The sequence below is a fragment of the Rhinolophus ferrumequinum genome, chromosome 15, assembly GCF_004115265.2.
Source record: "Rhinolophus ferrumequinum isolate MPI-CBG mRhiFer1 chromosome 15, mRhiFer1_v1.p, whole genome shotgun sequence".
Classification (NCBI taxonomy): domain Eukaryota; kingdom Metazoa; phylum Chordata; class Mammalia; order Chiroptera; family Rhinolophidae; genus Rhinolophus; species Rhinolophus ferrumequinum.
Genome location: NC_046298.1, coordinates 10,367,480 through 10,379,720, shown reverse-complemented (window position 1 = coordinate 10,379,720; position 12,241 = coordinate 10,367,480). Strand labels below are relative to the sequence as shown.

The following is a 12,241-nucleotide window of genomic DNA, read 5'->3' as shown; positions in this document are numbered from 1 at the left end:
AGTTCTGCAAACTGAATTGTATTGCAAATGTGTCCAGGAGGCTGTGAGTGCAAAGAGGTGCAGCAAAGGCTTGGGTAAAAAGAGGACCCTCTGAATGTTTTAAGCACATGATAATGTCTTTGTTATGTTTGCATAAATTTCCAAGTTTGGGGTTTTCTTTAAGAGGTAATAAAAGCTCTCATTTATTAAAGGCTTACCACGTGCCAGGCATTTTCAGTGTTTTGTCTCCAATTCTCCAGGATCCTCCCCTGCCAGGAAAGCTTGGCTCTCCACTGCACCCCCAGAGCCCTGTTCCGTGTCAGCACATTACGCGGGCTCAGGGCAGCTGTGTGGAGAGTGTGACTCTCCCTGTTACACAACAGGAAACCAACTCAGGTTATGGACTCTGTTTCTTTATTGATGCATGTACTAAATACAGAGGGTGCCAAAAAAAAAAAAAACAAAAAAACGTATACACTTTTAAGAAAGGAAGACGATTAAAATTGTAATACTCAATATGTACCGCTAACAAAAGATGAATACAAGTCACGTTTGCCTTCTGCAATGACAAGAGGTGCTCAAAGTGGTTCCCATCAGCGTCCAAACACTTCTGATTACAGCGAACTACTGCTTGAGCAACGTTGACCACTTGTATACATTTTTTTGGCACCCTCGTAAGTATTTAGTTTAGTTAGGGAAGTTAAGGGAGGCCACTCTGAAAAGGTGACACTTGAGCTGAGACCTGAAGGATGGGAAGGAGCCACCAGATAAGGAACAAAAGGGCTCTCAAGTTCAGTAAGTGTGAGTAAACTCACTCTGCCGGATTTGCACCGAGAAGCTCGCCCTCACTCTTTGATGCTCTATACACATTACTGACCAGTCCTCCTGCTCCTGGGAACTTGAAGACATTTTACCTGCAGGAAAAGGTTACTTTGACCACACAGCACTCTCTGCCCTCCTGCCCTTCGATACCACGTGAACTCTTGTCATGAGTGTACACTGGGAAAGTGCCAGCTGCTTGGTCCACCTGCCATGTTTCCTCGAGAACTTCCCAGCCAGTCATTTGCCTTGGTCAACCCCATTCAATTTATGAGACCGACAAATTAATGATCTAAGGTTTCATGGAGACAGAATTAGAGGGAATAGAATACTGATTATAGTGACGAGTGGGAAAAAGTGAGTTAATTTCTTTGAATGCCCGGTTTGATTTTCTAAACTTTACTCTGCCCTTGCGTAATTTCCTTGGTAAGGATTGGGAACTCTGTCTGCTACCCGTGTTTTTATTTCTTTATTTTTGTAGGCAATGTGTTTTGAAATGGATCCAATAGTTCGGAGGTTTTAGTTACCTACACGGTTGCCCTCCCATTGTAACTATGGTAACACTTCAGGGGTGTGGGAAGAGAACTGTGTGAGGGACGTTCTAAGGCCAATGTAGACAAAGTAATCTTGGGGTTGATGGCAGCGCAGTAAGGAATGGATGAGCCCCCTGGTGGAGTTTCTGAAAGCTTGGAGTTTCTGAAAACAGCTATAATTATCTCAAACTAATACCCTCTTTACTCCCAACTAAAGTCATTCATGTCATTCGAACTGCTCTCACCCAGTGTAGGGGAAGGGAGGGAGAGGAACCGCCTTTTCTTAAAACTGGAAGTGGAAATGGGAAAAATAAGCAGAGACTATACATTGGTAAACTGTCTATTTTTGGTGTGTGGAAAATAAGTGTTTTTAGTGTAGACATTTCTGGAAAGGCTTTGTCTTTCCTCTTTGGGATCAGGTCTTTAATAGTAGTTTTGCTCCCCACCCGTGTAAAGTTGTAGGGCAGCCAGCTTTAAGGAAATCTAACTCTGACTTCTCCAAAATAGAAACTGTTTAAGTCTTTTCTGAAATAGAGAGGTGGATATGATTCTATGTATTATTTTAAGACTCTAAAAGTGCAAAGTAAAAGTCTTTTTGTTTACTTTCTTTTATCGTAAAATGGAAGACTACTCTATAGAAAAATTTCCATTTGTCTGTCTTGATAAGCATGTACATTAAATATGTTTTGAGAATTCTCATTTAAATGTGTTAAGGGAGCAGAAGGTTAAAAAAAAAAAGGCACGCTTGTTAATTAGTGAACAATAGAAAATAAATGGCATTTGATTATATACGTGGAGCACAACACCAGAGGAAGACAATGCTGGCTGTCATGATGTGTATTTTGTTTTTCTAGGAGCTACATTCCAAACTTACATTGCATGTCTTTCTACTGTTGAAGTGTGACAGGAAGGAAAAAAATAAAAACAAGTGGAACAAAAAGCAGAAACACCACAAAACAAAACCCTAACACTGGCTTCGGCTTCTATATTCTGGGGAAGAGAAGGCTTCACTGAAGGGCAAAGTGACCTTCACCTTGGGGAGATTTTCTTGATGGGCTTTTCGGGGGTGGAATGAGGCTCTGAGATGAAATGATACAAATTTCTCTGCTTGCTCTCAGGAAATTTGAAAAGGGAGACAAACGAAGTTTGGAAGGGTCGTAAGGCATTCTGAGAAGAGAGAAAGGAGAGAAGAGTCTCAGAAGGCCAGGCTGACGTCAGGAGCTTGGAGCAAGGCTTTCCCAAGGAGAAATGGCGGACATCTTAGGGATAGTGATGCTTGACCTTCAAGTTCACTCTGTTTCCTGGGGAGGTTGACAACAACCAGGAGAATATGTGTTTCCCTTCTGGAGATCCTTGGAAAGACACGCAGCACACAGGGAGAGTGGGCCTGCGCCACTCTACCTTGAACCGAAGTCTTGATATATTTTTAGCAGATGGATTTTTTGATGTGTGGTCACTTATTGGCATTACTAATACTAACATGTCAGCTCATTTTATCGGTAGTGCTGGCCTCATAACATGCATTGGAAGGTGTCTCTTGTCTATTTTTCAGAAGAGATTGTGAAGAACTAGTGTTATATCTTTTCTAACTGGTGAAATTCATCACTGAAACCATCTGGGCTTGAAGTTTTCTTTATCAGAAGGATTTGACTATGAATTCAATTGCTTATAACAGATATAGGATTGTTTAGTCTGTCCATTTCTTCTTGGGTGAGTTTTGGTAGTTTGTGGCTTTAAAGAATTAGTCCATTTCGTCTGAGTTGTCAAACTTGTATGTAGAGTTGTCTGTAATATTTTTTTTATTATCCCTTAATGTCTTTGGGGTTTTTAAATTATATCCATGCTTTCATTTCTGATATTGGTAATTTCTGTTTTCTCTCCGTTTTTTTTTTTTTTTCTTTGTCCATCTGGTTAGAGGTTTATCAGCTTTATTGATCTTTTCAAAGAACTAGCTTACTAGCTTTTGGTTTCATTGGTTTTTCTTTATTGTTTTTCTATTTTTAATTTTATTGATTTCTGTTTTTAACTTTATTATTTTATTGCTTTTGCTTGCTTTAGATTTATTTTCTTTTTCTAGTTTCTCAAAATGGAAGGTTAGCTTTTTGAGTTGACAACTTCTTTTCTAATATAAGCATAAATTTAATGCTATAAATTTTCCTCTAAACACTTCGTATCTCCATCCCACGGATTTTCACATATTGTATTTTCATTTTCATTCAGTTTAAAATATTTCCTAATTTCTATTGAGGCTTCCATTTTGATTCATGGATTATTTAGAAATGTATTGTGTAATTTCCAAGTACTTGCAGATTTTTCCAGATATTTTTCTATTGATTTCTAGTTTAATTGTTTTATGGTCAGAGAACATAGTTTAAATGACTTAAATTCTTTTTTTTTAATTAAAGTTTATTGGGGTGACAATTGTCAGTAAAGTTACAGAGATTTCAGGTGTACAATTCTGTATTACATCATCTATAAATCCCATTGTGTGTTCACCACCCAAAGTCAGTTCTCCTTCCATCACCATATATTTGAGATTTAAATTCTTTTAAATTTGATACGTATGTTGTATGGCCCAGAATACGGTCTATCTTGGTGAATGTTCTATGTGTGCTTGAAAAGAATATTCATTCTGTTGTTATTGGATGAAATAGTCCATAAATGTCAATTAGATTCAATTGGTTAATGGTGGTGTTTAATTCTGTATCCTTGATGATTTTCTGCCTACTTGTTCTATCAATTACTGAGAGAGGAAAGTTGAAGTATCCAACTATAGTTGTGGATTTGTCCATTTTCTCCTTTTAGTGCTATCAGTTTTTGCTGCATGTATTGTGAAGCAGTGTTGTTAGGTGCATATATATTTAAGATTGTTATGTCCTTTTGGTAAATTGGCTCCCTTATCATTATGTAATGTCTTTCTTTATCCATAGTAGTTTCCTAGCTTTGTAATTTACTTTGTCTGAGAATAATACAGCCACTCCAGCTTTTTGTTTGCATGGTATATACTTTTCCACACTCATGCTTTTAACACATCTATACCATTATATGTAAAGTGAATTTCTTATTGGTGGCATATAGTTGGGCCTTTTTTAAAAGTCCAATTTAGAAATTTCTGTCTTTTAATTGGTATATTTAGACTACTTATACTTAATGTAATTATTAATATGTTTGAATTTAGGTCAATCATTTATTTGTTTTCTGTTTGTCCCCTCCATTTTTTTGTTTCTCTATTTGCCCTTTCTTGCTTTCTTTTAGGTTATTTGGACATTTTTAGTATACCACTTTAATTTATCTGTTGGCTTTTTTATTTTATTTCTTTGAATAGCTTTTCTATACAAATTTTTTTTTTTACTTATATACTAGAACATACTACTTTTAGTTCTATACAAAACATTTTCTAGCTATTCCATACAAAGAAATAGTCTACAAAGAAGTTTTTTAAGTTGCTCTAGGAATTACAATTTACATATCTAACTTTTCACAGATAACTTATAGTTGATACACCACCACTTCAAGTAGAATGTAGAAATTTTTTCATCATATAGGTTCCTTCACTCTACCCCAGTTGGGATCATTGGAGCTTATGGAGCAGTTATCACTCATAATATAAATGTACTTAGCATGAAACCTCTTGAAGCAAAATATGAATGTGTAATATTTCTAGTTAAGCATGGAGGCTTGAGCATATGCATTTATTTTCATCCATCCCTGAACCCAAATGAAATGACTGTAAAGGAATGAAAAAGTAAAAACCTGTAAGAATGAAGATAATAGAAGAGGAAACAACAGCAGACAAAGATGTCAAAGAATCTGGACTTAGAAAAGGGAGTGGGCTGATGAGACACCAAACCCAAAACAGGAATTAAATGAAAATTTGATTTTGAACAATGAGACCTCCAGCCTCCTTTCCTCTCTTAGGTCTCGGAATATTGGCAGCCAGGATTGTACCCAACTTAGACAGGAGATGGGATGATTCACTTCTGGGGAAACTGACCAGCTCAAGAGAAAAGACCTAATAAAATTGACAATGAAGGCCTTCCAATGAAAGATCCTGGTCCCCACTCTACCACCCGACAGGAAGTTCTTCAATCATGAGCTCTACCCACACTTACACTTCCAATTGACTTTGTAGTGTCCCATCCTTAAATATGAACAGAAAGTCAAGAATAATCTAACATGAAGTCTCTAACTTAAAAGTAGATACCGAAACAAACAGGAAAAAAAGAGAGAGAGAGAAAACAAACAATTAAAGCAGCAAAAGAGAGAAGGGAAAAAAACAAACTCCATAATTAATAGTCCCAGAGAGACAAAATGCAATTGTACCCTTGAAATTCTATTGATAAATGAATAGTCAGGAAACAAGAAAAATCTCTGGGGAATTAAAAATATCATGTGAGAGGGGAAATCAATAGGTGGGTTGGAAGATAAAGCTGAGGAAATTTCTTGGAGCTAGAACAAAAAGATAGATATGAGAAATGGAAGAGAAAAGCAAGGTAGAATCAAATCAGGAATTCCCAAAATGGACCCAAAAGAATTCTGGAGAGAACCAAGAAAATGGAAGGGAGAAAAAAAAAAAATCAAAGAAATAACACAAGAAAGTCCCAACACCTGAAGCACGTGAATTTCTAGATTGAAAATGTTTTGCTGGGTGCCGAACGCAATCATGTATCTCAGGTATGTCCAGGTATTTTTACAGTGTGTTTTACTCAGAGATTCCCACCACTAAGTGAAAGAGAAAATGTAGTTTATCTCTCCCCATTTTAATAAAATTTCCCCCCTTTAAGAAATGTCCCATTACAAACAAGAGTGACCCACTGGAAATCTTTTGAATTTTAACATCATGCTGTGAAGAACATTCAACACTCATTCTAAACACCTCTGCTCACCTCTTTTATTCTAGCAGCAGGGAGTTTATGTCCTTCCCTTCATAAAACAAAGGGCACTAATTCTGTAGTTTAAAAAACTATACTGACTCGGATCCTTGGAGAACTGCCATCATGCATTCACTGAGCACTTTACGTGCCTGAAAATCATTCCATCAGAAATGAGAAAGTAAATGCCTCCACGGATACACACCCGCAGAGTTTATCTCAATTGATCTCACAGATCTTACTTATCTGTGTAAGTAAGTCGGTATTGTCATTGTCTACGAGGTAATTTATCTCAATTAAACTGATCTGTAGAGAATAAATTGATGAGTGAACACTGGGTTTCATTGCTGTGCTTATTTACAACTGACCCTTTCAAATGAGATCACCAATTATCGAGAAACTGTTACTGTCGTTACCTTGAATTGGTTAAGGGTTTTTTTGTGTTTTTTTTCCTTTTTTGTCTCTAGCAGTGGGACCCAAGTTCGTACTGTAGATATAAACCTCTAAAGCTTACTTCTAGCCTCTCTGCTAATCCCTGTACCATCTGATCACTCAGTGCTGTTGTTTTCTGCTGGTTCAAGAGCAACAACGAAGTAGGTTACTTACCATGACAGCTAAGGGGAGAACATTTTTAGGATTCTAGGATTCATCTTTTGTGGAGGGGAGAAGAAGAGAGACAAAACTTAAATCATCATAGACATCCTCTCACAAAGTGTAATTTTATGTGAATATTTCCTGCCTTGAAAACAAAACAAGTTTAACGTGGCTGCCTCCAGGGAATCTAGGTCTTTAGATTTTTTTCTTCTAATAGAATTTGACCTTGAAAAGGCGTGCCTAACCTCTGCTGTTTTTCTTCAAAGCTGCTGCGTGAAGGTATCACAAGCATAAAGTCCTCAGACATGGTAAATGTTTTTGTTAAAAATACTATGTAGTCATTCTCAGGGCTTCTGTTTCGTGAGAGAGACGCGTTAGTGGTCTGCACACAGAACTGAAAATGAGATTCATAGGGCATCTTCGTCTGGCCCTGAATTTCAGCTCTCTGTGTGGTCCTTCTTCAGTCAGCTGAATCACTCCTTGTTCAACTTGGCTTTCTTTATACTAAAGAAAACAATGACTAAATTACAATGATTCTGGGACACTCTTACTTCCCAAGGGCACCATAATAACGTGAACACCCATGTGGATAAAACGAGCTAATCGCTTTAGTAGACTCCCCAAAATGTACGGCAATTTCGAGGCATTAGATATAAAAGGATGACGTGGTAATAAAACTTTGGCTTCTGATTTATTTTTTAATTAACAACAGAGTTGCTCCGACAATAATTTTTCAGCGTATTTTTAAATTGTTTTGCAAAGGATTCTTCTAGCCTCTGCATGGAATCTGAAAGTATATACTCTCGAACAATGAGATGAAGGAAACAAAGTCTTAATGTTCTCTTAGATACTCACAGTAGCACCTGCAAATTACCTTATCGGACTTGCCTTTCCTGCTTCTAACAAAAAACTGGACGGCCCCATGTGTGTTTGACACACACAGACTCTATTTGAAATTACAAAGGAAAACAAATTCCTTTTTATTGGTCATATCTTTGTTTTGCTCATAAAAGAGTTACTCCAGGTCATAGTCAAGCTCATGAAATTCATATAAGTAGAAGGTTTCTCAAAACCCAATTCCCAAGTGTTTGTTTGGGGAAGGAAATTGGACCTGTCGGAATGGAACGAATGTGGACAGTGCTGCAGCTCTGAACCAGCCCCGGGATTGACATTTCTAATCTGCTTTTCTCGTTAACACCCAGATGGAGAGGGAGACAGGGGAGGCAGGACGGGCTGTCTGTGACCAGATTCATTAAAGAATCGGGGCCTGGATGATTTGACGAGGGAATTTGCACTTGTGGGGGCTGCACTGGGCCATCCTCTCTGCCCGGGTGTCCAGGTTTCCCAGCAGGACACTGCCTTCTAGCATCTGCAGCAAGGCCACTTCTATTAGGATCACTTTCTACTATTCGCTTTCTTCAGCCATCAGTATTTATATGTAGAAAGTGGAGTGCCTGGGGCCCCTCGCCCACGTTGGAGGTCACTGCAAGGTCACAAAGGCCACAGGTAGGGAAAGACGTGTCCTTCAGCTGTCTGCTTCTTCCAGTCCGATTTCGGGTCTGGGGCCGGGAATGTCACAGTGCTCTCAGGACAGCTGAGAACCCAGTGGGTGGGTTGGGGGGGTAGGCAGAGGCTTACAAGTGGCTGGAGGGGGGCACCTACATGGTCTCCAGCCCCGCCTCCGACACTCTCTCCCCCATCTCATCTCCCCAAGGGGCCAGAAAGTTCAAACGTTTCCTCTCTTCCCTTTCTCATGTTTCTTCAATAGAAATTCCGTGCCTCGCAGGGACTCGCCTTCATTTCACAAATCTTCACTGAGCCCCTTCCACATGCCGGGCTCCATACAGCTGCCTGAGAGATCCTGGCAAACAAAAGTACACCTTGTAGGTTTTCTCCCCTTCACACAGGCACAACAAATAAGTACATCATTCACATGTCACAGGTGTTAAAGGCAATGAAGGAAGAAAGGAAAACCAGAGCAGGGTGTGGGTTGGGGAGTGGAGGTGGAAGATGAGGGGTGAGCCTCTTTGTGGAAAAGATGCCTGAGCAGGTGGGGAGGCAGGGACGGAGGGAGCCACGTGGATATCTGGGGAAAGAGCATCCAGATAAAGGGGAACAACCTGTGCAAAGGGCTTTAGGGTGCCTGGTGGATTTCAGGAGCAGAGTGGAAGAATAGAAAGTAACGGGAGGTTTGCAGCTGCGAGTCCTGAAGGGCCGCTGTCAGACTTGGGCTTTTTCTCAGAGCGACAATGGGAACCATCGAAGGTTCTAAGCAGGAGATTGACATGGTTCGACTTTAATTTTAAGAGGACTTTCTGGCTGCTGAGTTGAGAAGTGATGATAGTGAATAAAGGGCTGGAAGTGGGAGACCAGGGGGAACCTCCTGGAGGCATCCCGGCAGAAATGGTGGGCGCAGTGGGGGTGGGAAGAAGTGGTCAGATTCCAGATGCTATTCGAAGGTGGAGCCAGGCAGACTTGTCACTGGTAGGACGTGGCGTGTGAAAGAAAGAGACAAGGATGCCTGCAGTTTCCGCTTGAGTCACAAGAAGGGTGCTGTTGCTATTAGCTGGGGTGGGAAGGCTGGGGGAGACGCGGGATTTGGGGAGGGGTGAAAAATTTGGGGAGAGGTTCAACTGTGGATATCTTGAGCTGCCACTTGAATGTCAGGAGACTCATTAACTTTATTTTTGCCTCCCCTGCTATAACAATTCGAATTCTTCTCAAGACCGTATTGACTGCAGCGGAGACACACTGGCTAGAAAACTCAGAGGACAATATTTGAAGACCTTTGCTTGTGTTGCCTGTGACCCGGGTCATGCCCTGGAAACTAAAGGAGATCCTGTCCTCAAAGCCTTTTAATTGCTGGACTAAAGACTGAATGCCGGCCTTGTTCAAAACCAAAGCCACTGCTGGTCCAGCTAGGAATTGGTGAACCAAGCAGAAAATTCCAGGGCACAGGCCATTGCAGGCCCCAGTTTGGAAGATTCTGTTCCCACAACCTGACAGCATGAGCCAGCCCGTGGCTGCCATGTTCCTGGTTCCAGCCCTGCTCCAGCTGAGCTTGAAGAGTTGGGCTCTGTGGAGGGGACGAAGGGGAGAATGGGAAAGACCCCCCAGTGCAGGCCAGGAGGAGACCTGGGGCTGGCACTGGCTTGGCCCCGGCACCTCCAATGGATCTGGTCCTGCCAAACTCCAAGCCCCTTCCCCAGGAAGCATCCTGGTCTCAGAGACAACGGTCCATGGCTTACAGGTAAGGAGCAGACCTTGCCAAGGAGGGTCACAGTTCACAGTGCCTTTAGATAAAGGAAAGAAACTTCTCCAGGATGAAGTATGGAGTTTTTTCTTCAAGTCTTGTAAACATGTCTGAAAGTTGCCAGATTTAGGCATTTCTAGTATCTTCTATACTCTCAGAAGCTCCTGGCAAATGACCAGATCTAACTGAGTGCTAGGTTTTTCCTGTGATGAATATCTGTGCAGCCACAGCTGAGATGAATACTTCCTGGCCAGGGGACTTTGAAGAAGTTACTCAGTTGCTCTGTACCTCAGTTTCCTCATCTGTAAACTGGGGATAATAATGCATGTAAAGTGCATAACCCTGGGCCTGGTTGACAGTGAGCGCTCAATAAATGGTTGTTTATGTTCACATTCCGACTATACTGTGGTGGGATCTCTTTCAAGTAGTTCAGAATGAATCCAAAACCCTTTTATCTGAACCCTCCCAATGTGCCTGTGAGGTAATCTGTTTTTGAAAACCTTTCTTTCACCAGCTCTATAATGTTTCTTTAGAGGAATTTGAATACAGTTGTGTGGCCTCCTGTTAGGATCCTGACTCTGCCCCAAACTGGCTCTGTGACCTTGGGCAAGTCACAAAACATCTGCTATACCTCAGTTTTTGGACCCATTAAAATGGGGATAACAGACTATGTCTCATTGGATTGTCATGAGGTTGAGAAGAGATAGTAAATGCCAAGCGCTTTGAATCAATACCCGAGTTATTTGTGTTGTTGAAACTGTTTTATTGAATTGGATTATAAAATATAATTATTGAATTATTATTGATTTTTTTTTATTGCTATTGTTGTTGTTGTACTTATTGTTGATAAAATGGCAGAGCCTGAGATTAGTTTTTGAGTGATTCCCACTTTGCTGCTCTGGATTGCATTAATTATTTACAAGTTCATTATCTATCTCTGCTTGATTGATTGATTTCTTCACTCAACAAATATGTATTGAATGTTTGCTCTGTACCAGGCCCTTTTCCAGGATGTGAATAGGCCAACACGATTCTCTGTCTTGGAGCTTGCACACCTGGCAGGGGAGGCAGACAGAAAACAAGATAATTTCAGACTGTGATAAGAGTCATGATAACAATAAAATACAGAAAGAGGGCAGGTGATGGGAGGCTGGGGGTGGTCAGGGAAGGCCTCTCTGAGGAACTGACATCTTTAAGACCTGAGGATGGACAGGAGCCAGCTTGAGAAAAGGACAATGAGGGTGTGGGGATGTCAACCCAAATAAAGAGATAAACTGAGGCAGACTCGAAAGACCAGAAATTGAGTTTATTCAGGAATAGCAGAGGAATTGAAATTCGGGAAACACATGTAGCAAGCTATAGGGGAGTCTGTTGAGGGTTTGGGGGTGGGCTGTATTTTTGGGAAGGAGTGTAAAGAGCGGGAAGTCTGGCCAGAGACCAAGCAGAATGTTCATTGGCTTAAGGATGGGAAAGGATTCTTGGTGGATGTCCATGGTCAGGAGAGAAGTCCGGGTCTTCTGCAAATCAGGCGTTTATGGGAAATCAGTCTCCGTTCCTAAGTTCTATTCTCCTGAGGGCACACGTGGGACAGTCTCCATTTCATATCCTCTGGTTCTGCTTCAGATTGAAATCCTTTCCCAGGTGTGTGTGTGTGTGAATGGGTTAGCCCAGACAGTGGAGCACCCTGAAATGGGAAAGAGCTGGCATGGGCGACAAACCGAGAGAGGCCCATGTGGCTGGAGGGTAGGGAATTGAGGTTTTATTTTAATGTGATGAGGAGCCATCAGAGGGTTGTAACTCTTCCCCCAGGTATTGTATGAATCACCCTCCCACCTCCTTAAGGTCTCAGATGCCCCTTTCAGTGAGACTTTCCCTTACCACCCCACCTAAAATTGCAACCCCCTATTTAAAGGGCTGGAATGAATTCTGCCACTCACCACGCTCCAAGTCTTCCTTCTCTGGGTTGTTTTTCTCCACGGCTGGCTCTTCTTATCTGCTAACACTCTACATTTCAGTCTTTAATTTTGTTGATTGTCCTCTTCCTGATGAGAAGGCAAGGTCTAGAAAGTGCTGACCCAGAGTAAGTGTGCAAATATTTGTTGAATGCAAGACTGAATAAAATGCCATATTGTAGACTGAATAAAATGCCATATTGTAGGTTATACTTTTATACTAAGTCCCCCTGGCTGCCT

The 12,241-nt window shown here is 41.0% G+C and overlaps 1 protein-coding gene across 4 annotated transcripts in view; it reads left to right on the top strand.

Annotated features, from left to right (window-relative positions):
- The first annotated feature begins 8,160 nt into the window (after window positions 1–8,160).
- Window positions 8,161–12,241, top strand: part of KIFC3 (kinesin family member C3) — a 66,139-nt gene continuing 62,058 nt past the window's right edge. For 2 of the 4 annotated variants that reach the window (XM_033127375.1, XM_033127371.1), the window contains exons 1-2: window positions 8,162–8,302; window positions 9,522–10,046. In XM_033127375.1, the coding sequence (XP_032983266.1) occupies window positions 9,804–10,046 (243 nt within the window). In that variant the 5' untranslated portion in view covers window positions 8,162–8,302; window positions 9,522–9,803. Of the gene's footprint in view, window positions 8,303–9,521; window positions 10,047–12,241 lie in introns of all 4 variants that reach the window. The other 2 variants (XM_033127370.1, XM_033127376.1) reach the window with 2 other exon arrangements.